The following is a 23,205-nucleotide window of genomic DNA, read 5'->3' on the forward strand; positions in this document are numbered from 1 at the left end:
TGTGTGTGTGTACTAACCCGCCCAGTTAGACGGGTGTGTGTGTACTAACCCGCCCAGGTAGAAGTGTGTGTGTGTACTAACCCGCCCAGTTAGAAGTGTGTGTGTGTGTACTAACCCGCCCAGTTAGACGTGTGTGTGTGTGTGTACTAACCCGCCCAGTTAGACGGGTGTGTGTACTGACCCGCCCAGTTAGAAGTGTGTGTGTGTGTACTAACCCGTCCAGTTAGACGGGTGTGTGTGTGTGTACTAACCCGCCCATTTAGACGGGTGTGTGTACTAACCTGCCCAGTTAGAAGTGTGTGTGTGTGTGTACTAACCCGCCCAGTTAGACGGGTGTGTGTGTGTGTACTAACCCGCCCAGTTAGACGGGTGTGTGTGTGTGTGTACTAACCCGCCCAGTTAGAAGTGTGTGTGTGTGTGTGTACTAACCCGCCCAGTTAGACGGGTGTGTGTGTGTGTACTAACCTGCCCAGTTAGAAGGGTGTGTGTACTAACCCGCCCAGTTAGACGGGTGTGTGTGTGTACTAACCCGCCCAGTTAGAAGGGTGTGTGTGTGTACTAACCCGCCCAGTTAGAAGTGTGTGTGTGTACTAACCCGCCCAGTTAGACGGGTGTGTGTGTACTAACCCGCCCAGGTAGAAGTGTGTGTGTGTACTAACCCGCCCAGTTAGAAGTGTGTGTGTGTACTAACCCGCCCAGTTAGAAGTGTGTGTGTGTGTGTACTAACCCGCCCAGTTAGAAGTGTGTGTGTGTGTGTACTAACCTGCGCAGTTAGAAGTGTGTGTGTGTGTGTGTGTACTAACCCGCCCAGTTAGAAGTGTGTGTGTGTGTGTACTAACCCGCCCAGTTAGACGGGTGTGTGTGTGTGTACTAACCCGCCCAGTTAGACGGGTGTGTGTGTACTAACCCGCCCAGTTAGACGTGTGTGTGTGTGTGTACTAACCCGCCCAGTTAGAAGTGTGTGTGTGTGTGTACTAACCCGCCCAGTTAGAAGTGTGTGTGTGTGTGTACTAACCTGCGCAGTTAGAAGTGTGTGTGTGTGTACTAACCCGCCCAGTTAGAAGTGTGTGTGTGTGTGTACTAACCCGCCCAGTTAGACGGGTGTGTGTGTGTGTACTAACCCGCCCAGTTAGACGGGTGTGTGTGTACTAACCCGCCCAGTTAGACGTGTGTGTGTGTGTGTACTAACCTGCCCAGTTAGAAGTGTGTGTGTGTGTACTAACCCGCCCAGTTAGAAATGTGTGTGTGTGTACTAACCCGCCCAGTTAGAAGTGTGTGTGTGTGTGTGTGTACTAACCCGCCCAGTTAGAAGTGTGTGTGTGTGTGTACTAACCTGCGCAGTTAGAAGTGTGTGTGTGTACTAACCCGCCCAGTTAGACGGGTGTGTGTGTGTGTACTAACCTGCCCAGTTAGAAGGGTGTGTGTACTAACCCGCCCAGTTAGACGGGTGTGTGTGTGTGTACTAACCCGCCCAGTTAGAAGGGTGTGTGTGTGTACTAACCCGCCCAGTTAGAAGTGTGTGTGTGTACTAACCCGCCCAGTTAGACGGGTGTGTGTGTACTAACCCGCCCAGGTAGAAGTGTGTGTGTGTACTAACCCGCCCAGTTAGAAGTGTGTGTGTGTACTAACCCGCCCAGTTAGACGTGTGTGTGTGTGTGTACTAACCCGCCCAGTTAGACGGGTGTGTGTACTGACCCGCCCAGTTAGAAGTGTGTGTGTGTGTACTAACCCGTCCAGTTAGACGGGTGTGTGTGTGTACTAACCCGCCCATTTAGACGGGTGTGTGTACTAACCTGCCCAGTTAGAAGTGTGTGTGTGTGTGTGTGTACTAACCCGCCCAGTTAGACGGGTGTGTGTGTGTGTACTAACCCGCCCAGTTAGACGGGTGTGTGTGTGTGTACTAACCTGTCCAGTTAGAAGGGTGTGTGTGTACTAACCCGCCAAGTTAGAAGGGTGTGTGTACTAACCCGCCCAGTTAGAAGGGTGTGTGTGTGTGTACTAACCCGCCCAGTTAGAAGGGTGTGTGTGTGTGTACTAACCCGCCCAGTTAGAAGGGTGTGTGTGTACTAACCCGCCCAGTTAGAAGGGTGTGTGTGTGTACTAACCTGCCCAGTTAGAAGGGTGTGTGTGTGTACTAACACGCCCAGTTAGAAGGGTGTGTGTACTAACCCGCCCAGTTAGAAGTGTATGTGTGTGTACTAACATGCCCAGGTAGAAGGGTATGTGTGTGTACTAACCCGCCCAGTTAGAAGTGTGTGTGTGTGTACTAACCCACCCAGTTAGACGGGTGTGTGTGTGTACTAACCCACCCAGTTAGACGGGTGTGTGTGTGTGTGTACTAACCCGCCCAGTTAGAAGGGTGTGTGTACTAATCCGCCCAGTTAGTAGTGTGTGTGTGTGTGTGTGTGTGTACTAACCTGCCCAGTTAGAAGTGTGTGTGTGTGTGTGTGTGTGTGTGTACTAACCCGCCCAGTTAGACCGGTGTGTGTGTGTGTACTAACCCGGCCAGTTAGAAGGGTGTGTGTGTGTACTAACCAGCCCAGTTAGAAGGGTGTGTGTGTGTACTAACCCGCCCAGTTAGAAGGGTGTGTGTGTGTACTAACCTGCCCAGTTAGAAGGGTGTGTGTGTGTACTAACCCGCCCAGTTAGAAGGGTGTGTGTGTGTGTACTAACCCGCCCAGTTAGAAGGGTGTGTGTGTGTACTAACCTGTCCAGTTAGACGGGTGTGTGTACTAACCCGCCCAGTTAGAAGTGTGTGTGTGTGTACTAACCCGCCAAGTTAGACGGGTGTGTGTGTGTGTACTAACCCGCCCAGTTAGACGGGTGTGTGTGTGTACTAACCCGCCAAGTTAGACGGGTGTGTGTGTGTGTACTAACCCGCCCAGTTAGACGGGTGTGTGTACTAACCCGCCCAGTTAGAAGGGTGTGTGTGTGTGTACTAACCCGCCCAGTTAGAAGTGTGTGTGTGTGTACTAACCTGCCCAGTTAGAAATGTGTGTGTCTGTACTAACCTGCCCAGTTAGAAGTGTGTGTGTGTGTGTACTAACCCGCCCAGTTAGATGTGTGTGTGTGTGTACTAACCCGCCCAGTTAGAAATGTGTGTGTGTGTACTAACCCGCCCAGTTAGAAGGGTGTGTGTGTGTGTGTGTGTACTAACCCGCCCATTTAGACGGGTGTGTGTACTAACCTGCCCAGTTAGAAGTGTGTGTGTGTGTGTGTACTAACCCGCCCAGTTAGACCGGTGTGTGTGTGTACTAACCCGCCCAGTTAGACGGGTGTGTGTGTGTGTACTAACCCGCCCAGTTAGAAGGGTGTGTGTGTGTGTGTACTAACCCGCCCAGTTAGAAGGGTGTGTGTGTGTGTACTAACCCGCCCAGTTAGAAGTGTGTGTGTGTGTACTAACCCGCCCAGTTAGACGGGTGTGTGTGTGTGTCCTAACCCGCCCAGTTAGAAGGGTGTGTGTACTAACCCGCCCAGTTAGAAGGGTGTGTGTACTAACCCGACCAGTTAGAAGGGTGTGTGTACTAACCCGCCCAGTTAGACGGGTGTGTGTGTGTATACTAACCCGCCCAGTTAGAAGGGTGTGTGTGTGTACTAACCTGCCCAGTTAGAAGGGTGTGTGTGTGTACTAACCCGCCCAGTTAGAAGTGTGTGTGTGTGTGTACTAACCCGCCCAGTTAGACGGGTGTGTGTGTGTGTACTAACCCGCCCAGTTAGACGGGTGTGTGTACTAACCCGCCCAGTTAGAAGGGTGTGTGTGTGTACTAACCCGCCCAGTTAGAAGTGTGTGTGTACTAACCTGCCCAGTTAGAAGTGTGTGTGTGTGTGTACTAACCTGCCCAGTTAGAAGTGTGTGTGTGTGTGTACTAACCCGCCCAGTTAGAAGTGTGTGTGTGTGTGTGTGTACTAACCTGCCCAGTTAGATGTGTGTGTGTGTGTACTAACCCGCCCAGTTAGATGTGTGTGTGTGTGTACTAACCCGCCCAGTTAGATGTGTGTGTGTGTGTACTAACCCGCCCAGTTAGAAATGTGTGTGTGTGTACTAACCCGCCCAGTTAGAAGTGTGTGTGTGTGTACTAACCCGCCCAGTTAGAAATGTGTGTGTGTGTACTAACCCGCCCAGTTAGAAGTGTGTGTGTGTGTACTAACCCGCCCAGTTAGAAGTGTGTGTGTGTGTGTACTAACCTGCGCAGTTAGAAGTGTGTGTGTGTGTGTGTGTACTAACCCGCCCAGTTAGAAGTGTGTGTGTGTGTGTACTAACCCGCCCAGTTAGACGGGTGTGTGTGTGTGTACTAACCCGCCCAGTTAGACGGGTGTGTGTGTACTAACCCGCCCAGTTAGACGGGTGTGTGTGTACTAACCCGCCCAGTTAGACGTGTGTGTGTGTGTGTACTAACCTGCCCAGTTAGAAGTGTGTGTGTGTGTGTACTAACCCGCCCAGTTAGAAATGTGTGTGTGTGTACTAACCCGCCCAGTTAGAAGTGTGTGTGTGTGTGTACTAACCCGCCCAGTTAGAAGTGTGTGTGTGTGTGTACTAACCTGCGCAGTTAGAAGTGTGTGTGTGTGTGTGTACTAACCCGCCCAGTTAGACGGGTGTGTGTGTGTGTACTAACCTGCCCAGTTAGAAGGGTGTGTGTACTAACCCGCCCAGTTAGACGGGTGTGTGTGTGTGTACTAACCCGCCCAGTTAGAAGGGTGTGTGTGTGTACTAACCCGCCCAGTTAGAAGTGTGTGTGTGTACTAACCCGCCCAGTTAGACGGGTGTGTGTGTACTAACCCGCCCAGGTAGAAGTGTGTGTGTGTACTAACCCGCCCAGTTAGAAGTGTGTGTGTGTACTAACCCGCCCAGTTAGACGTGTGTGTGTGTGTGTACTAACCCGCCCAGTTAGACGGGTGTGTGTACTGACCCGCCCAGTTAGAAGTGTGTGTGTGTGTACTAACCCGTCCAGTTAGACGGGTGTGTGTGTGTGTACTAACCCGCCCATTTAGACGGGTGTGTGTACTAACCTGCCCAGTTAGAAGTGTGTGTGTGTGTGTACTAACCCGCCCAGTTAGACGGGTGTGTGTGTGTGTACTAACCCGCCCAGTTAGACGGGTGTGTGTGTGTGTGTACTAACCCGCCCAGTTAGAAGTGTGTGTGTGTGTGTGTACTAACCCGCCCAGTTAGACGGGTGTGTGTGTGTGTACTAACCTGCCCAGTTAGAAGGGTGTGTGTACTAACCCGCCCAGTTAGACGGGTGTGTGTGTGTACTAACCCGCCCAGTTAGAAGGGTGTGTGTGTGTACTAACCCGCCCAGTTAGAAGTGTGTGTGTGTACTAACCCGCCCAGTTAGACGGGTGTGTGTGTACTAACCCGCCCAGGTAGAAGTGTGTGTGTGTACTAACCCGCCCAGTTAGAAGTGTGTGTGTGTACTAACCCGCCCAGTTAGACGTGTGTGTGTGTGTGTACTAACCCGCCCAGTTAGACGGGTGTGTGTACTGACCCGCCCAGTTAGAAGTGTGTGTGTGTGTACTAACCCGTCCAGTTAGACGGGTGTGTGTGTGTGTACTAACCCGCCCATTTAGACGGGTGTGTGTACTAACCTGCCCAGTTAGAAGTGTGTGTGTGTGTGTACTAACCCGCCCAGTTAGACGGGTGTGTGTGTGTGTACTAACCCGCCCAGTTAGACGGGTGTGTGTGTGTGTGTACTAACCCGCCCAGTTAGACGGGTGTGTGTGTGTGTACTAACCTGCCCAGTTAGACGGGTGTGTGTACTAACCCGCCCAGTTAGACGTGTGTGTGTGTGTGTACTAACCTGCCCAGTTAGAAGTGTGTGTGTGTACTAACCCGCCCAGTTAGACGGGTGTTTGTGTGTGTACTAACCCGCCCAGTTAGACGGGTGTTTGTGTGTGTACTAACCCGCCCAGTTAGACGGGTGTGTGTGTGTGTACTAACCCGCCCAGTTAGACGGGTGTGTGTGTGTGTGTACTAACCCGCCCAGTTAGACGGGTGTGTGTACTAACCCGCCCAGTTAGAAGTGTGTGTGTACTAACCCGCCCAGTTAGAAGTGTGTGTGTGTGTGTACTAACCCGCCCAGTTAGACGGGTGTGTGTGTGTGTACTAACCCGCCCAGTTAGACGGGTGTGTGTACTAACCCGCCCAGTTAGACGGGTGTGTGTACTAACCCGCCCAGTTAGAAGGGTGTGTGTGTGTACTAACCCGCCCAGTTAGAAGTGTGTGTGTACTAACCTGCCCAGTTAGAAGTGTGTGTGTGTGTGTACTAACCCGCCCAGTTAGAAGTGTGTGTGTGTGTGTGTGTGTGTACTAACCTGCCCAGTTAGATGTGTGTGTGTGTGTACTAACCCGCCCAGTTAGAAATGTGTGTGTGTGTACTAACCCGCCCAGTTAGAAGTGTGTGTGTGTGTGTACTAACCCGCCCAGTTAGAAGTGTGTGTGTGTGTGTACTAACCTGCGCAGTTAGAAGTGTGTGTGTGTGTGTACTAACCTGCGCAGTTAGAAGTGTGTGTGTGTGTGTACTAACCTGCCCAGTTAGAAGTGTGTGTGTGTGTGTGTGTGTGTGTGTACTAACCCGCCCAGTTAGACCGGTGTGTGTGTGTGTACTAACCCGGCCAGTTAGAAGGGTGTGTGTGTGTACTAACCCGCCCAGTTAGAAGGGTGTGTGTGTGTACTAACCCGCCCAGTTAGAAGGGTGTGTGTGTGTACTAACCTGCCCAGTTAGAAGGGTGTGTGTGTGTACTAACCCGCCCAGTTAGAAGGGTGTGTGTGTGTGTACTAACCCGCCCAGTTAGAAGGGTGTGTGTGTGTACTAACCTGTCCAGTTAGACGGGTGTGTGTACTAACCCGCCCAGTTAGAAGTGTGTGTGTGTGTACTAACCCGCCAAGTTAGACGGGTGTGTGTGTGTGTCCTAACCCGCCCAGTTAGAAGGGTGTGTGTACTAACCCGCCCAGTTAGAAGGGTGTGTGTGTGTGTACTAACCCGCCCAGTTAGACGGGTGTGTGTGTGTGTACTAACCCGCCCAGTTAGACGGGTGTGTGTACTAACCCGCCCAGTTAGAAGGGTGTGTGTGTGTGTACTAACCCGCCCAGTTAGAAGTGTGTGTGTGTGTACTAACCTGCCCAGTTAGAAATGTGTGTGTCTGTACTAACCTGCCCAGTTAGAAGTGTGTGTGTGTGTGTACTAACCCGCCCAGTTAGATGTGTGTGTGTGTGTACTAACCCGCCGAGTTAGAAATGTGTGTGTGTGTACTAACCCGCCCAGTTAGAAGGGTGTGTGTGTGTGTGTGTGTGTACTAACCCGCCCAGTTAGACGTGTGTGTGTGTACTAACCCGCCCATTTAGACGGGTGTGTGTACTAACCTGCCCAGTTAGAAGTGTGTGTGTGTGTGTACTAACCCGCCCAGTTAGACGGGTGTGTGTGTGTACTAACCCGCCCAGTTAGACGGGTGTGTGTGTGTGTACTAACCCGCCCAGTTAGAAGGGTGTGTGTGTGTGTGTACTAACCCGCCCAGTTAGAAGGGTGTGTGTGTGTGTACTAACCCGCCCAGTTAGAAGTGTGTGTGTGTGTACTAACCCGCCCAGTTAGACGGGTGTGTGTGTGTGTCCTAACCCGCCCAGTTAGAAGGGTGTGTGTACTAACCCGCCCAGTTAGAAGGGTGTGTGTACTAACCCGACCAGTTAGAAGGGTGTGTGTACTAACCCGCCCAGTTAGACGGGTGTGTGTGTGTATACTAACCCGCCCAGTTAGAAGGGTGTGTGTGTGTACTAACCTGCCCAGTTAGAAGGGTGTGTGTGTGTACTCACCCGCCCAGTTAGAAGTGTGTGTGTGTGTGTACTAACCCGCCCAGTTAGACGGGTGTGTGTGTGTGTACTAACCCGCCCAGTTAGACGGGTGTGTGTACTAACCCGCCCAGTTAGAAGGGTGTGTGTGTGTACTAACCCGCCCAGTTAGAAGTGTGTGTGTACTAACCTGCCCAGTTAGAAGTGTGTGTGTGTGTGTACTAACCTGCCCAGTTAGAAGTGTGTGTGTGTGTGTACTAACCTGCCCAGTTAGAAGTGTGTGTGTGTGTGTACTAACCCGCCCAGTTAGAAGTGTGTGTGTGTGTGTGTGTACTAACCTGCCCAGTTAGATGTGTGTGTGTGTGTACTAACCCGCCCAGTTAGATGTGTGTGTGTGTGTACTAACCCGCCCAGTTAGAAATGTGTGTGTGTGTACTAACCCGCCCAGTTAGAAGTGTGTGTGTGTGTACTAACCCGCCCAGTTAGAAATGTGTGTGTGTGTACTAACCCGCCCAGTTAGAAGTGTGTGTGTGTGTGTACTAACCCGCCCAGTTAGAAGTGTGTGTGTGTGTGTACTAACCCGCCCAGTTAGAAGTGTGTGTGTGTGTGTACTAACCTGCGCAGTTAGAAGTGTGTGTGTGTGTGTGTGTACTAACCCGCCCAGTTAGAAGTGTGTGTGTGTGTGTACTAACCCGCCCAGTTAGACGGGTGTGTGTGTGTGTACTAACCCGCCCAGTTAGACGGGTGTGTGTGTACTAACCCGCCCAGTTAGACGTGTGTGTGTGTGTGTACTAACCTGCCCAGTTAGACGTGTGTGTGTGTGTGTACTAACCTGCCCAGTTAGAAGTGTGTGTGTGTGTGTGTACTAACCCGCCCAGTTAGAAATGTGTGTGTGTGTACTAACCCGCCCAGTTAGAAGTGTGTGTGTGTGTGTACTAACCCGCCCAGTTAGAAGTGTGTGTGTGTGTGTACTAACCTGCGCAGTTAGAAGTGTGTGTGTGTGTACTAACCCGCCCAGTTAGACGGGTGTGTGTGTGTGTCCTAACCCGCCCAGTTAGAAGGGTGTGTGTACTAACCCGCCCAGTTAGAAGGGTGTGTGTACTAACCCGACCAGTTAGAAGGGTGTGTGTACTAACCCGCCCAGTTAGACGGGTGTGTGTGTGTATACTAACCCGCCCAGTTAGAAGGGTGTGTGTGTGTACTAACCTGCCCAGTTAGAAGGGTGTGTGTGTGTACTAACCCGCCCAGTTAGAAGTGTGTGTGTGTGTGTACTAACCCGCCCAGTTAGACGGGTGTGTGTGTGTGTACTAACCCGCCCAGTTAGACGGGTGTGTGTACTAACCCGCCCAGTTAGAAGTGTGTGTGTGTGTGTGTGTGTACTAACCTGCCCAGTTAGATGTGTGTGTGTGTGTGTACTAACCCGCCCAGTTAGATGTGTGTGTGTACTAACCCGCCCAGTTAGAAATGTGTGTGTGTGTACTAACCCGCCCAGTTAGAAGTGTGTGTGTGTGTACTAACCCGCCCAGTTAGAAATGTGTGTGTGTGTACTAACCCGCCCAGTTAGAAGTGTGTGTGTGTGTGTACTAATCCGCCCAGTTAGAAGTGTGTGTGTGTGTGTACTAACCCGCCCAGTTAGAAGTGTGTGTGTGTGTGTACTAACCTGCGCAGTTAGAAGTGTGTGTGTGTGTGTGTGTACTAACCCGCCCAATTAGACGGGTGTGTGTGTGTGTACTAACCCGCCCAGTTAGACGGGTGTGTGTGTACTAACCCGCCCAGTTAGACGGGTGTGTGTGTACTAACCCGCCCAGTTAGACGTGTGTGTGTGTGTGTACTAACCTGCCCAGTTAGAAGTGTGTGTGTGTGTGTACTAACCCGCCCAGTTAGAAATGTGTGTGTGTGTACTAACCCGCCCAGTTAGAAGTGTGTGTGTGTGTGTACTAACCCGCCCAGTTAGAAGTGTGTGTGTGTGTGTGTACTAACCTGCGCAGTTAGAAGTGTGTGTGTGTGTACTAACCCGCCCAGTTAGACGGGTGTGTGTGTGTGTCCTAACCCGCCCAGTTAGAAGGGTGTGTGTACTAACCCGCCCAGTTAGAAGGGTGTGTGTACTAACCCGACCAGTTAGAAGGGTGTGTGTACTAACCCGCCCAGTTAGACGGGTGTGTGTGTGTATACTAACCCGCCCAGTTAGAAGGGTGTGTGTGTGTACTAACCCGCCCAGTTAGAAGTGTGTGTGTGTGTGTACTAACCCGCCCAGTTAGACGGGTGTGTGTGTGTGTACTAACCCGCCCAGTTAGACGGGTGTGTGTACTAACCCGCCCAGTTAGAAGGGTGTGTGTGTGTACTAACCCGCCCAGTTAGAAGTGTGTGTGTACTAACCTGCCCAGTTAGAAGTGTGTGTGTGTGTGTACTAACCTGCCCAGTTAGAAGTGTGTGTGTGTGTGTACTTACCCGCCCAGTTAGAAGTGTGTGTGTGTGTGTGTGTACTAACCTGCCCAGTTAGATGTGTGTGTGTGTGTACTAACCCGCCCAGTTAGATGTGTGTGTGTGTGTGTACTAACCCGCCCAGTTAGAAATGTGTGTGTGTGTACTAACCCGCCCAGTTAGAAGTGTGTGTGTGTGTACTAACCCGCCCAGTTAGAAATGTGTGTGTGTGTACTAACCCGCCCAGTTAGAAGTGTGTGTGTGTGTGTACTAACCCGCCCAGTTAGAAGTGTGTGTGTGTGTATGTACTAACCCGCCCAGTTAGACGTGTGTGTGTGTGTGTACTAACCCGCCCAGTTAGACGGGTGTGTGTACTAACCCGCCCAGTTAGAAGTGTGTGTGTGTGTGTACTAACCTGCCCAGTTAGAAGTGTGTGTGTGTGTACTAACCCGCCCAGTTAGAAGTGTGTGTGTGTGTGTGTGTACTAACCCGCCCAGTTAGAAGTGTGTGTGTGTGTGTACTAACCCGCCCAGTTAGAAGTGTGTGTACTAACCTGCGCAGTTAGAAGTGTGTGTGTGTGTGTGTGTACTAACCCGCCCAGTTAGAAGTGTGTGTACTAACCCGCCCAGTTAGACGGGTGTGTGTGTGTGTACTAACCCGCCCAGTTAAAAGGGTGTGTGTGTGTACTAACCCGCCCAGTTAAAAGGGTGTGTGTGTGTACTAACCCGCCCAGTTAGAAGTGTGTGTGTGTACTAACCCGCCCAGTTAGACGGGTGTGTGTGTACTAACCCGCCCAGTTAGACGGGTGTGTGTGTGTGTACTAACCCGCCCAGTTAAAAGGGTGTGTGTGTGTACTAACCCGCCCAGTTAAAAGGGTGTGTGTGTGTACTAACCCGCCCAGTTAGAAGTGTGTGTGTGTACTAACCCGCCCAGTTAGACGGGTGTGTGTGTACTAACCCGCCCAGTTAGACGGGTGTGTGTGTACTAACCCGCCCAGTTAGACGTGTGTGTGTGTGTGTACTAACCCGCCCAGTTAGAAGTGTGTGTGTGTGTGTACTAACCCGCCCAGTTAGAAATGTGTGTGTGTGTACTAACCCGCCCAGTTAGAAGTGTGTGTGTGTGTGTGTACTAACCCGCCCAGTTAGACGGGTGTGTGTGTGTACTAACCCGCCCAGTTAGACGGGTGGTTGTGTGTACTAACCCGCCCAGTTAGACGGGTGTGTGTGTGTACTAACCCGCCCAGTTAGACGGGTGTGTGTGTGTACTAACCCGCCCAGTTAGACGGGTGTGTGTGTGTACTAACCCGCCCAGTTAGACGGGTGGTTGTGTGTGTACTAACCCGCCCAGTTAGACGGGTGGTTGTGTGTACTAACCCGCCCAGTTAGACGGGTGTGTGTGTGTGTGTACTAACCCGCCCAGTTAGACGGGTGTGTGTGTGTACTAACCCGCCCAGTTAAACGGGTGTGTGTGTGTGTGTGTACTAACCCGCCCAGTTAGACAGGTGTGTGTGTGTGTGTACTAACCCGCCCAGTTAGACGGGTGTGTGTGTGTGTACTAACCCGCCCAGTTAGACGGGTGTGTGTGTGTGTACTAACTCGCCCAGTTAGACGGGTGTGTGTGTGTGTACTAACCCGCCCAGTTAGACGGGTGTGAGAAATGTGTGCTGCTCTGTAGAGTCTTCATGGCCTCAGAGAGAGCTGCACTGGCCTTGGTCCCGTTCAGTAGTGCCGTGTAGAAGCTGTGCGTGAACACCTTGGATGCTGCCATGGGAACGGGCCACAGCGACACACACACACACTGCACCCCCGCTGTCAGGAAGGCACGGGACAGCCCCACCACACCGTCTGAGGTCACTCTGCTGACACACTCCTGGTACGACCTGAGAGAGGAGAGATAACAAGATAATAAACTTAGACATACAGTTTTAAACAAACTAAAACTGCTTGATTGAACATTTAGCGTGTGTGTGTGTGTGTGTGTGTGTGTATGTGTCTTACCCCAGAACCACCAGTTTCACAGGCAGTCTCAGGTCCAGTATGTCGGCCGCAGTGAGCAGAAAGTCCTGTAGCGGTGGACTGTCACACACACTCTCTGCGTCACACACACTCTCTGTGTCACACACACTTCCTCCGTCTTCACTCCTCTCCTCCCGTAGCTCAGTACTTGCTCCCACATCCCCACTCTCGCGTAAAAGTGATCCCCCACATGGTGCACTCTCCTTGGTCCGTGTTTCTGAGCCCACCCCTGGATCCTGGCTGGGGGAGAGAACCAGGGCCGCCAGCTTCCAGGAGACATGAGTAGCAAAGTGAACACACTCTGCCTGGCTCATGGCTGCTAGCACACGCTCCTAGAGAAGAGAAGTGAGGAGAATGTTGTCTGATTGTGCGTCTCAATAAGTCACAGTGGGAGCAAAACACACACACACTTTTGTTTTTATACCTTGGTGGCCTGTGTACCAGTGAGGGGCTGGCAACCCAGCAGTTCCCCCAGGCGGAGGGCCTCGTCGTGGGCAGAAGGCAGCGGCCCCCACAGCCAACGCTCCATCACCCTGGAGGGCAGGCGTGGAGCCCCCACTACTGCGGTCATAGAACCCCCACCGCTGTAGAGGAAAGGAGCTCTGTGACGAGGGTGGGACTGGGGCAGAGAGGAGGAAGTGTGTTTAAGTGATCAGCCAGTCAAACACAGTCAATGACAAAAATGGTTAATACTGTATGCCATCAGTATATTGAATTGTGCAGGTTGTGCTGTTGTATTGTATAGTGCATCTCTGTGTGTGTGTGTGTGGGGGGGGGGGGGGTATTTGAGTGTCTCTGTGTGTGTTTCTCTGTCTGTCTGTGTCTGTGTGTGTTTCTCTGTCTGTCTGTGTCTGTGTGTGTTTCTCTGTCTGTCTGTGTCTGTGTGTGTTTCTCTGTCTGTCTGTGTCTGTGTGTGCTATACACCCACCTTGGCTGCAGGCCCCAGGCTCCCTATAGATGGGACAGCTAGAAGGTTGAACCTCTCATACAGGTACTCATTAGAAGAGCTACCTTTGAGCAGAGCGAAGGGAACCAGGTACAGCTCTCCCTCTAACACCAACACCAACTGTCTGTGTCTGCCAACTGCACCACTGCCAGGCATCAGCACCTAGAGAGAGAGAGAGGGGCAGAGAGAGAGAGAGGGAGGCAGCGAGAGAGGGAGGGGGGCAGAGAGAGAGAGAGGGAGGCAGCGAGAGAGGGAGGGAGGCAGCGAGAGAGAGAGGGGGGCAGAGAGAGAGAGAGGGAGGCAGCGAGAGAGGGAGGGAGGCAGCGAGAGAGAGAGAGGGGCAGAGAGAGAGAGAGAGAGGCAGAGAGAGAGAGAGAGAGAGGGAGGCAGCGAGAGAGAGTCAGAGAGAGAGAGAGAGAGAGGGAGGCAGCGAGAGAGAGTCAGAGAGAGAGAGAGAGAGAGAGAGAGAGAGGCAGCGAGAGAGAGTCAGAGAGAGAGAGAGAGAGAGAGAGGCAGCGAGAGAGAGTCAGAGAGAGAGAGAGAGAGAGAGAGAGAGAGAGAGGGAGGCAGCGAGAGAGAGTCAGAGAGAGAGAGGGAGGCAGCGAGAGAGAGAGAGAGAGAGAGAGAGAGAGAGGGAGGCAGCAGAGAGAGAGAGAGAGAGAGAGAGAGAGAGGGAGGCAGCGAGAGAGAGAGAGAGAGAGAGAGGGAGGCAGCGAGAGAGAGAGAGAGGCAGAGAGAGGAGGCAGAGAGAGAGAGAGAGAGAGAGAGAGGGAGGCAGAGAGAGAGAGAGAGAGAGGGGGCAGAGAGAGAGAGAGAGAGAGAGGGAGGCAGCGAGAGAGAGAGAGAGAGAGTCAGAGAGAGAGAGAGAGAGAGAGAGCAGAGAGAGAGAGAGAGAGGAGAGAGAGAGAGGGCAGAGAGAGGGGCAGAGAGAGAGAGGAGGCAGCGAGAGAGAGAGAGGGAGGCAGAGAGAGAGAGAGAGAGAGAGGCAGCGAGAGAGAGAGAGGGAGGCAGAGAGAGAGAGAGAGAGAGAGAGGGAGGCAGCGAGAGAGAGAGGGGCAGAGAGAGAGAGAGTCAGAGAGAGAGAGAGAGAGAGGCAGAGAGAGAGTGAGAGGGGGGCAGAGAGAGAGAGAGAGAGAGGCAGAGAGAGAGAGAGAGAGAGAGGCAGCGAGAGAGCGAGAGGGAGGCAGAGAGAGAGTGAGAGGGAGGCAGAGAGAGAGAGTCAGAGAGAGAGGGGTTGAAATAATGAGTAGACAGATAGATGTAATTCGATCTCTATCAAATGGTAAAATTAGTGTCATTATGTTAAACACACCCACACTCTCTTACCTCCTCCATAGGTGCAATGAGCAGGTGGTGAAGGGCTCGTAGGGGGGGTTTGGTGAGGGGGGCGGGTCTACAGAGTAGAGAGGAGGAGGTCTCTCTCACTGGAGACACTGTAGAACTGACCAGACTGGACAAACTCTGACCACTTCTGTAGAAATACAGAAATGATGCTTGTGGTTTAACAACTGGTGCTGTCTACACCAGTAGATATTGCATAGGAACATACAGAATGACACTTTCCATATAAAATATCACACTTTATTTTAATTAAAATTTGAGTCAACATTAACTCTCTGCAGAACACACACCTGCTGAAGACGTTGTTTCTGGACACCTGACTGTGTAGGCAGTCAGTGGGGTCGCTGGCTGAGGTCAGTCGTTCCTCAAACTGCTGTTCTAACAGATCACCTGCTTCATTCTCCATCTCACTGCTGGTACACACACACACACACACACACACACACACACACACACACACACACACACACACACAGTAAGGTGCTGCTGGCTGGGGCAAGAGTCCTGCTGGAGACTCATATCTCCCTTACTAGCTTTAAGTACCAGCTATCAGAGCAGCTCACAGATCACTGCACCTGTACATAGCCCATCTGAAAAATAGTCCATCCAACTACCTCATCCCCATAATGTATTTATTTATTTATCTTGCTCCTTTGTACCCCAGTATCTCTACTTGCACATTCATCTTCTGCACATCTACAGTCGTGGCCAAAAGTTTTGAGAATGACACAAATATAAATTTTCACAAAGTCTGCTGCTTCAGTGTCTTTAGATGTTTTTGTCAGATGAGTCACTGGCTTACTGGGGCTCTCTCATGCCGTCCCTGGGGGGGGGGTGCGTCACCTGGGTGGGTTGATTCACTGTTGTGGTCAGCCTGTCTGGGTTGGCGCCCCCCCCTTGGGTTGTGCCGTGGCGGAGATCTTTGTGGGCTATACTCGGCCTTGTCTCAGGATGGTAAGTTGGTGGTTGAAGATATCCCTCTAGTGGTGTGGGGGCTGTGCTTTGGCAAAGTGGGTGGGGTTATATCCTTCCTGTTTGGCCCTGTCCGGGGGTGTCCTCGGATGGGGCCACAGTGTCTCCTGACCCCTCCTGTCTCAGCCTCCAGTATTTATGCTGCAGTAGTTTATGTGTCGGGGGGCTAGGGTCAGTTTGTTATATCTGGAGTACTTCTCCTGTCCTATTCGGTGTCCTGTGTGAATCTAAGTGTGCGTTCTCTAATTCTCTCCTTCTCTCTTTCTTTCTCTTTCTCGGAGGACCTGAGCCCTAGGACCATGCCCCAGGACTACCTGACATGATGACTCCTTGCTGTCCCCAGTCCACCTGGCCATGCTGCTGCTCCAGTTTCAACTGGCCTGGGCCCTAGGACCATGTCCCAGGACTACCTGACATGATGACTCCTTGCTGTCCCCAGTCCACCTGGCCATGCTGCTGCTCCAGTTTCAACTGTTCTGCCTTACTATTATTCAACCATGCTGGTCATTTATGAACATTTGAACATCTTTGCCACGTTCTGTTATAATCTCCACCCGGCACAGCCAGAAGAGGACTGGCCACCCCACATATGCTCTCTCTAATTCTCTCTTTCTTTCTCTCTCTCGGAGGACCTGAGCCCTAGGACCGTGCCCCAGGACTACCTGACATGATGACTCCTTGCTGTCCCCAGTCCACCTGACTGTGCTGCTGCTCCAGTTTCAACTGTTCTGCCTTATTATTATTCGACCATGCTGGTCATTTATGAACATTTGAACATCTTGGTCATGTTCTGTTATAATCTCTACCCGGCACAGCCAGAAGAGGACTGGCCACCCCACATAGCCTGGTTCCTCTCTAGGTTTCTTCCTAGGTTTTGGCCTTTCTAGGGAGTTTTTCCTAGCCACCGTGCTTTTACACCTGCATTGTTTGCTGTTTGGGGGTTTTAGGCTGGGTTTCTGTACAGCACTTTGAGATATCAGCTGATGTACGAAGGGCTATATAAATAAATTTGATTTGATTTGATTTGGTTACTATGGAAAACTGAAGTATAATTACAAGCATTTCATAAGTGTCAAAGGCTTTTATTGACAATTACATGAAGTTGATGCAAAGAGTCAATAATTGCAGTGTTGACCCTTCTTTTTCAAGACCTCTGCAATCCGCCCTGGCATGCTGTCAATTAACTTCTGGGCCACATCCTGACTGATGGCAGCCCATTCTTGCATAATCAATGCTTGGAGTTTGTCAGAATTTGTGGGTTTTTGTTTGTCCACCCGTCTCTTGAGGATTGACCACAAGTTCTCAATGGGATTAAGGTCTGGGGAGTTTCCTGGCCATGGACCCAAAATATCGATGTTTTGTTCCCGAGACACTTAGTTATCACTTTTGCCTTATGGCAAGGTGCTCCATCATGCTGGAAAAGGCATTGTTCGTCACCAAACTGTTCCTGGATGGTTGGGAGAAGTTGCTCTCAGAGGATGTGTTGGTACCATTCTTTATTCATGGCTGTGTTCTTAGGCAAATTGTGAGTGAGCCCACTCCCTTGGCTGAGAAGCAATCCCACACATGAATGGTCTCAGGATGCTTTACTGTTGGCATGACACAGGACTGATGGTAGCGCTCACCTTGTCTTCTCCGGGCAAGCTTTTTTCCGGATGCCCCAAACAATCGGAAAGGGGATTCATCAGAGAAAATGACTTTGCCCCAGTCCTCAGCAGTCCAATCCCTGTACTTTTTGCAGAATATCAGTCTGTCCCTGATGTTTTTCCTGGAGACACGGGCCAACATGCGTTTTTCTGGATTTTTTTGTTGTTATTCTGTCTCTCACTGTTCAAATAAACCTACCATTAAAATGATAGACTGATCATTTCTTTGTCAGTGGGCAAACGTACAAAATCAGCAGGGGATCAAAAAAATGTTTCCCTCACTGTACCTGGTTAAATAAACGTGAAATAAATCAACTGCAGTGGTTGTCAGTGAGGACAGGAGAACAATGTGCGAGAGATAACATTTGCTGACACAACACATTACACAGTAGTAGCCTGTATTCAACTGTACTGCTCTCCGAGGTGTGATAGTCTCTCTCTCTACTTTATTAAAAGCACTTCACTGATGGATTACCAGTGTGCATTGTGTGTGTGCATGTGTGTGTGAGTGTGCGTGTGTGTGTGTGTGTGTGTGTGTGTGTGTACAGTGAGTGTGTGTGTGAGTGAGTGTGTGTGCGTGTGAGTGAGTGTACAGTGAGTGTGTGTGTGTGAGTGAGTGTACAGTGAGTGTGTGTGTGAGTGAGTGTGTGTGTGAGTGAGTGTACAGTGAGTGTGTGTATGAGTGAGTGTACAGTGTGTGTGTGTGCGTGTGTGTGTGAGTGAGTGAGTGTACAGTGAGTGTGTGTGTGAGTGAGTGTATGTGTGTGAGTGAGTGTACAGTGAGTGTGTGTGTGAGTGAGTGTACAGTGTGTGTGTGTGCGAGTGAGTGTGAGTGAGTGTACAGTGAGTGTGTGTGTGTGAGTGTACAGTGAGTGTGTGTGTGAGTGAGTGTACAGTGAGTGTGTGTGTGAGTGAGTGTACAGTGAGTGTGTGTGTGAGTGAGTGTACAGTGAGTGTGTGTGTGTGTGAGTGTGTGTCTGAGTGAGTGTACAGTGAGTGTGTGTGTGTGAGTGTACAGTGAGTGTGTGTGTGAGTGAGTGTACAGTGAGTGTGTGTGAGTGAGTGTACAGTGAGTGTGTGTGTGAGAAAGAGAGAGGCTGCGAGTCCCATTATCACTTGGAAGGGTGAAATATGTCACCTCTGAATATCCCATCCATTCTACAGAGATAGAGAGCGAGGGAGGGAGGGACAGGGTCCCGAGCCAAGTGATAAAGAGAGCCTACAGTCTCTCAGTGAAGCACTAAACAATATTTTAATAAAGCAGAGACCATAGCAAGTGCAAGACACACATACACACAAACACACACACCTGCTGCAGTAGGTGTCAACTCCCAGAGCCTCTCTAGCTGCAGTGATGTGCTGCTCCAGAGTCTGACAGCTACTAACTCCTCCCCCCTGGATCTCTGCGGCCTGCAGCTCGGCTCCTCCCTCACCCAGGTACACCTCATGGAACTTCACTATACCTGCACACAACACAACACAGGGTTAGGGATTAGAGGTGTGTGTGAACACGTGTAGATCTGTGTGTGTATGTACCTACCTGTGCCTGGTGCCAGTAGCCAGCTGTAGAGGTACCCTGCAGCCAGAGAGAAGTACAGCACCAGTGACTTCTGACTGTTGACCGTATCCAGGATGTGTTCTATGGTTACCGGGGAGTAAGGGTCAGGGGTCGGGGTATAAGGGTCAGAGGTCAGGGGTTGGTGACCTTGCTGTCGCTCCACCAGGAGGTCAGCAAAGGCCCGGGTCCGACCCCGCTCTGCCACTGCTAGGGCCTCGTCATAATGACCTGGGGAGGAGAGGAGAAAGGGATGAACAGAGGGATGAGAAGAGAAAGTGAACAAGTAGAGAAAGAGTGAAAGAAAGAGAGATACATAGAGAAAGGGAAGGAGATGGATAACAAGAGAGAACAGGAAGAAAAGTGTTACCCAGGCTGACGAGGACCCTCTGGAGAGCCTGGTATGATGACGTCTGCAGGTCGAACAGAGACAGTCTGTAGTCTGAGCTGAGCTGGGCCTCGTGACGAATCGACTCAAACAACGCAGACGCTCGGTACAGCTGGAGAGAGAGAAAGAGAATACACAGCTACATCACACACACATTCACACCTGAATACATATCCATGCCGCACCCCTATCACGATATACACGCAATTAGTTATTATTTTCAATACAGGTCATCTCAAATCTCTAGAATCAGAGACTGCAGTTCCATAGTCCACCAGCATGTGTCAGCAGGACTGAAGAGAAGCTCAATTCTGAAATTATGTTGAGTTGATACCTGGTGCTGGGCCTCTTCCAGGTTGCTGCTGGCCCACAGTGACAGGCCCAGACGGTGACGGATCTTAGCCTCCTCCTCTCTCCTCCCACACTGCTCCGCTAGACGCAGACCTGAGAGAGAGACAGAAGAGAGAGTGAGAGAACGAGGGAGTCTCAAAACATCATTAAATCACCCTCTCCTCCTTCTTTCTCCAAAAACCATGTCTTCATTCATTCACTCTCTCTCTCTCTCGTTGTCTCTCTCTCCTCTCACCTTCTTGCAGGTACATGACAGCCTGTGTGTAGTTCTGTAGCGCATGGTGTGTCCTCCCCAGGCTGCCATATGCCAGTGTCTTGGCTGTGAGGTCATTATTCTGCGCCGCCACACTCAGGTGCTGCTCCTGATGACATCACAAGAGACAGAAAGGTCAAGTCTCAAACCGTCTACCTGACAGAACATGACTATAGTGTGATAGTATGTGTGATAGCGTGTTAGTGGGATAGTGTGTGTGATAGTGTGATAGTGGGATAGTGTGTGTGATAGTGTGATAGTGTGTGTGTTAGTGGGATAGTGTGTGTGATAGTGTGATAGTGTGTGTGTTAGTGGGATAGTGTGTGTGATAGTGTGTGTGATAGTGTGATAGTGGGATAGTGTGATAGTGTGTGTGATAGTGTGTTAGTGGGATAGTGTGATAGTGGGAAAGTGTAATAGTGGGATAGTGTGTGTGATAGTGTGATAGTGGGAGAGTGTGTGTGATAGTGTGTTAGTGGGATAGTGTGTGTGATAGTGTTTTAGTGGGATAGTGTGTGTGATAGTGTGTGTGATAGTGTGATAGTGGGATAGTGTGATAGTGGGAAAGTGTAATAGTGGGATAGTGTGTGTGATAGTGTGTTAGTGGGATAGTGTGTGTGATAGTGTGTTAGTGGGATAGTGTGTGTGATAGTGTGTTAGTGGGATAGTGTGTGTGATAGTGTGTTAGTGGGATAGTGTGTGTGATAGTGTGTGTGATAGTGTGATAGTGGGATAGTGTAATAGTGGGATAGTGTGTGTGATAGTGTGTTAGTGGGATAGTGTGTGTGATAGTGTGTTAGTGGGATAGTGTGTGTGATAGTGTGTGTGATAGTGTGATAGTGGGATAGTGTAATAGTGGGATAGTGTGTGTGATAGTGTGATAGTGGGAAAGTGTGATAGTGGGATAGTGTGTGTGATAGTGTGATAGTGGGATAGTGTGATAGTGGGAAAGTGTAATAGTGGGATAGTGTGTGTGATAGTGTGATAGTGGGATAGTGTGTGTGATAGCGTGTTAGTGGGATAGTGTGTGTGATAGTGTGATAGTGGGATAGTGTGTGTGATAGTGTGATAGTGTGTGTGATAGCGTGTTAGTGGGATAGTGTGTGTGATAGTGTGATAGTGGGAAAGTGTGATAGTGGGATAGTGTGATAGTGGGAAAGTGTGATAGTGGGAGAGTGTGTGTGATAGCGTGTTAGTGGGATAGTGTGTGTGATAGTGTGATAGTGGGATAGTGTGTGTGATAGTGTGATAGTGGGAAAGTGTGATAGTGGGATTGTAGTGGCTTCCTTTAGTCTTTACCATAGCCACTGCCAAAGCCTGAAGCGGGGTTGTTTGGTACGCATACAGTCCACAGTCAAGGTTTCCAAACGGCCAAACATTCAATGACATCCAGGGATATGGTGCAACAAAAATGTTTATTCTTCTTATATCTAACAAATAAGTGATTATCCAATCAACTTGAAGCATAGAATACTTTATATGGAAAATACATATTATGACCCGTCTGTATGTCTGTATGTCTGTATGGTCAAAAAACTATACCGCTCCCGCATCTAGCAAGGACTCTTCCCCTCCCGAAGGCCCAACTTCCTGCCTTTATCCTAACACACTTACCACAATACAATGAATAGGCAAGAGGGGGGGCCAAAAACTAAGTTACACTAACAACAAATGAATATATCTCAATCAGGTAAATATAAATCATAAAAGGTACGTACCTAATATTTCATCATTTACATTAATATTTAATATATTTACACAAATATACATGGAGCTCCATATGTTCGGTCTTTTATACAAATATGTCCAAATCGGCTCTAACATACCGGCCCCTAATTGTTGACTGCACTGAATGCACAACAATTACTTAATATTCAAACATAGAGCCAATACACAAAACATTCTAAACCAGAGCACTATTACAGTTCATAGCTATATACAAATATACAAGGTGCCATATAGGAAAATAGTCCGTAGATCTCAGTCTGAGTTGAAATATGTCAAGAGTTTGACGTCCAAAAATGTATGACATCAAAGAATGTAAGAGTACAACATCAACGAATCAGAGGTGCACGTGATTCTAAGATGGAGCACTGTGTGTGTGTGTGTCACTCCGTCGCCTCAAGGAGCAGACAGAGTTTATTGATAGGTCTCTGTAAGATATTGGTCTTAGTCTTAACCATGACGCTCCGGACAAGACCTTTGGCCCCTGGCAAAGCCTCCACCACGCGCCCCATTAGCCAAGAGTTCCTTGGGGCGTTGTCATCGACGATGACCACGAGGTCACCAGGACTGAAGTTTCTCTTAGTTTTGTTCCACTTGTTCCGCTCCTGCATAAGTGGAAGATACTCCCTGATCCATCTCTTCCAGAAGAGGTCAGTGATATATTGTACTTGCTTCCATCTCCTTCGTGAGTATAGGTCGCTTCTCTGGAATAGTCCTGGTGGCAGGACTGGCTTAGCTTTCAGATGAAGCAGATGGTTCGGAGTCAGGGGTTCTAGATCATTAGGGTCATTTGTTACAGTAGTGATTGGTCTGTCGTTCATAATCGCCTCAACTTCACACAAGGCTGTCTGCAAAGCCTCATCATCCAGTACTTGCTCTTTAAGGACTGAATAGAGGATCTTTTTCACCAGTCGGATCAACCTCTCCCATACCCCCATGGTGGGCTCCAGCAACTTCTAGATGGACAGCTCGACTCACAAGGCAAGTAAAGATCACACCATAACGCTTCACATGAACGCGGCCTCGCTTCACCTCTATGGGGCCGAAATAATCTATGCCCACGTGGGTGAAAGGCGGCAAATCAGGTGACACCCGATCTTGTGGAAGGTCGGCCATCTTCTGTTCTCCAGCTCTAGCTTGCATCCGCCTGCAAAAGACACAGCTCTTAAGGATCTTCCTCGCTAAAGAGTTGGCACAGGGTATCCAATATCGCTGGCGAAGTCTAGAAAGCATGTGACCTCTCCCAGAGTGGCCAACCTGCTCATGGATGTGTAGTAAGATCAGTCTAGAGACGTAGGAGTCTTTGGGCAGGATCATAGGATTCTTTAGTTCCGTAGGCATAGCAGCTTTGCTTAACCTTCCTCCTACTCTCAGAATGCCATCGTCAATAATTGGATCAAGCTTACAGATTGAGCCACTTCTCTTGGCACATTGTTTTCCTTTCACAACTAGTGCAATTTCTTGTTTAAAGTGCTGTCGTTGTTCAAATCGAATGATGACCTTTTCTGCTTCATCTAGGTCATCCACAGACAGACTTTCTTTTCCAAACGTCAGTTTGAACTTGTCAATTTGTTCCTTCAGTGAGTTTGTCAGACTCTGATCTGATCTTGGATCAGTTTGAGAGAGAATTTTCCTTTTCTGGCTTAACTGTAGAAGACGTTTCTTCAGTTTCAGCATCCAGGCAACTGCTTTCTTCAAGCTGTTCCATGTTGAATAGTACTCAATCAGTTTGCTGGTTGGACTCTTTTCTTCCACACTTGTATGGTTTACGATTACGTCTTTTCTCACCTCTGGATCATCCGGAGGGATGGAGCC

The 23,205-nt window shown here is 50.0% G+C and overlaps 1 protein-coding gene and 1 long non-coding RNA gene across 3 annotated transcripts in view; one reads left to right on the forward strand and one right to left on the reverse strand.

Moving 5' to 3' along the window:
* LOC115105899 (tetratricopeptide repeat protein 28-like) overlaps positions 1-23,205 on the reverse strand; it is a 238,519-nt gene that overhangs the window by 44,169 nt on the left and 171,145 nt on the right. For both annotated transcript variants that reach the window (XM_065007505.1, XM_065007504.1), the window contains exons 19-29: positions 19,648-19,774; positions 19,396-19,505; positions 19,044-19,173; positions 18,659-18,904; positions 18,428-18,581; positions 14,791-14,913; positions 14,486-14,630; positions 13,142-13,321; positions 12,638-12,832; positions 12,196-12,545; positions 11,830-12,077 (exon numbers count right to left, since the gene is read on the reverse strand). In XM_065007505.1, the coding sequence (XP_064863577.1) occupies positions 11,830-12,077; positions 12,196-12,545; positions 12,638-12,832; positions 13,142-13,321; positions 14,486-14,630; positions 14,791-14,913; positions 18,428-18,581; positions 18,659-18,904; positions 19,044-19,173; positions 19,396-19,505; positions 19,648-19,774 (2,008 nt within the window). The remainder of the gene's footprint in view (positions 1-11,829; positions 12,078-12,195; positions 12,546-12,637; positions 12,833-13,141; positions 13,322-14,485; positions 14,631-14,790; positions 14,914-18,427; positions 18,582-18,658; positions 18,905-19,043; positions 19,174-19,395; positions 19,506-19,647; positions 19,775-23,205) is intronic.
* On the forward strand, positions 15,172-16,496 carry LOC135563903 (uncharacterized). The gene is made up of 2 exons (XR_010460641.1): positions 15,172-15,454; positions 15,754-16,496. It is a non-coding gene; the product is annotated as an uncharacterized LOC135563903 (long non-coding RNA).

This window comes from Oncorhynchus nerka, linkage group LG22 (assembly GCF_034236695.1).
Source record: "Oncorhynchus nerka isolate Pitt River linkage group LG22, Oner_Uvic_2.0, whole genome shotgun sequence".
In the NCBI taxonomy this organism is placed as follows: Eukaryota; Metazoa; Chordata; class Actinopteri; order Salmoniformes; family Salmonidae; genus Oncorhynchus; species Oncorhynchus nerka.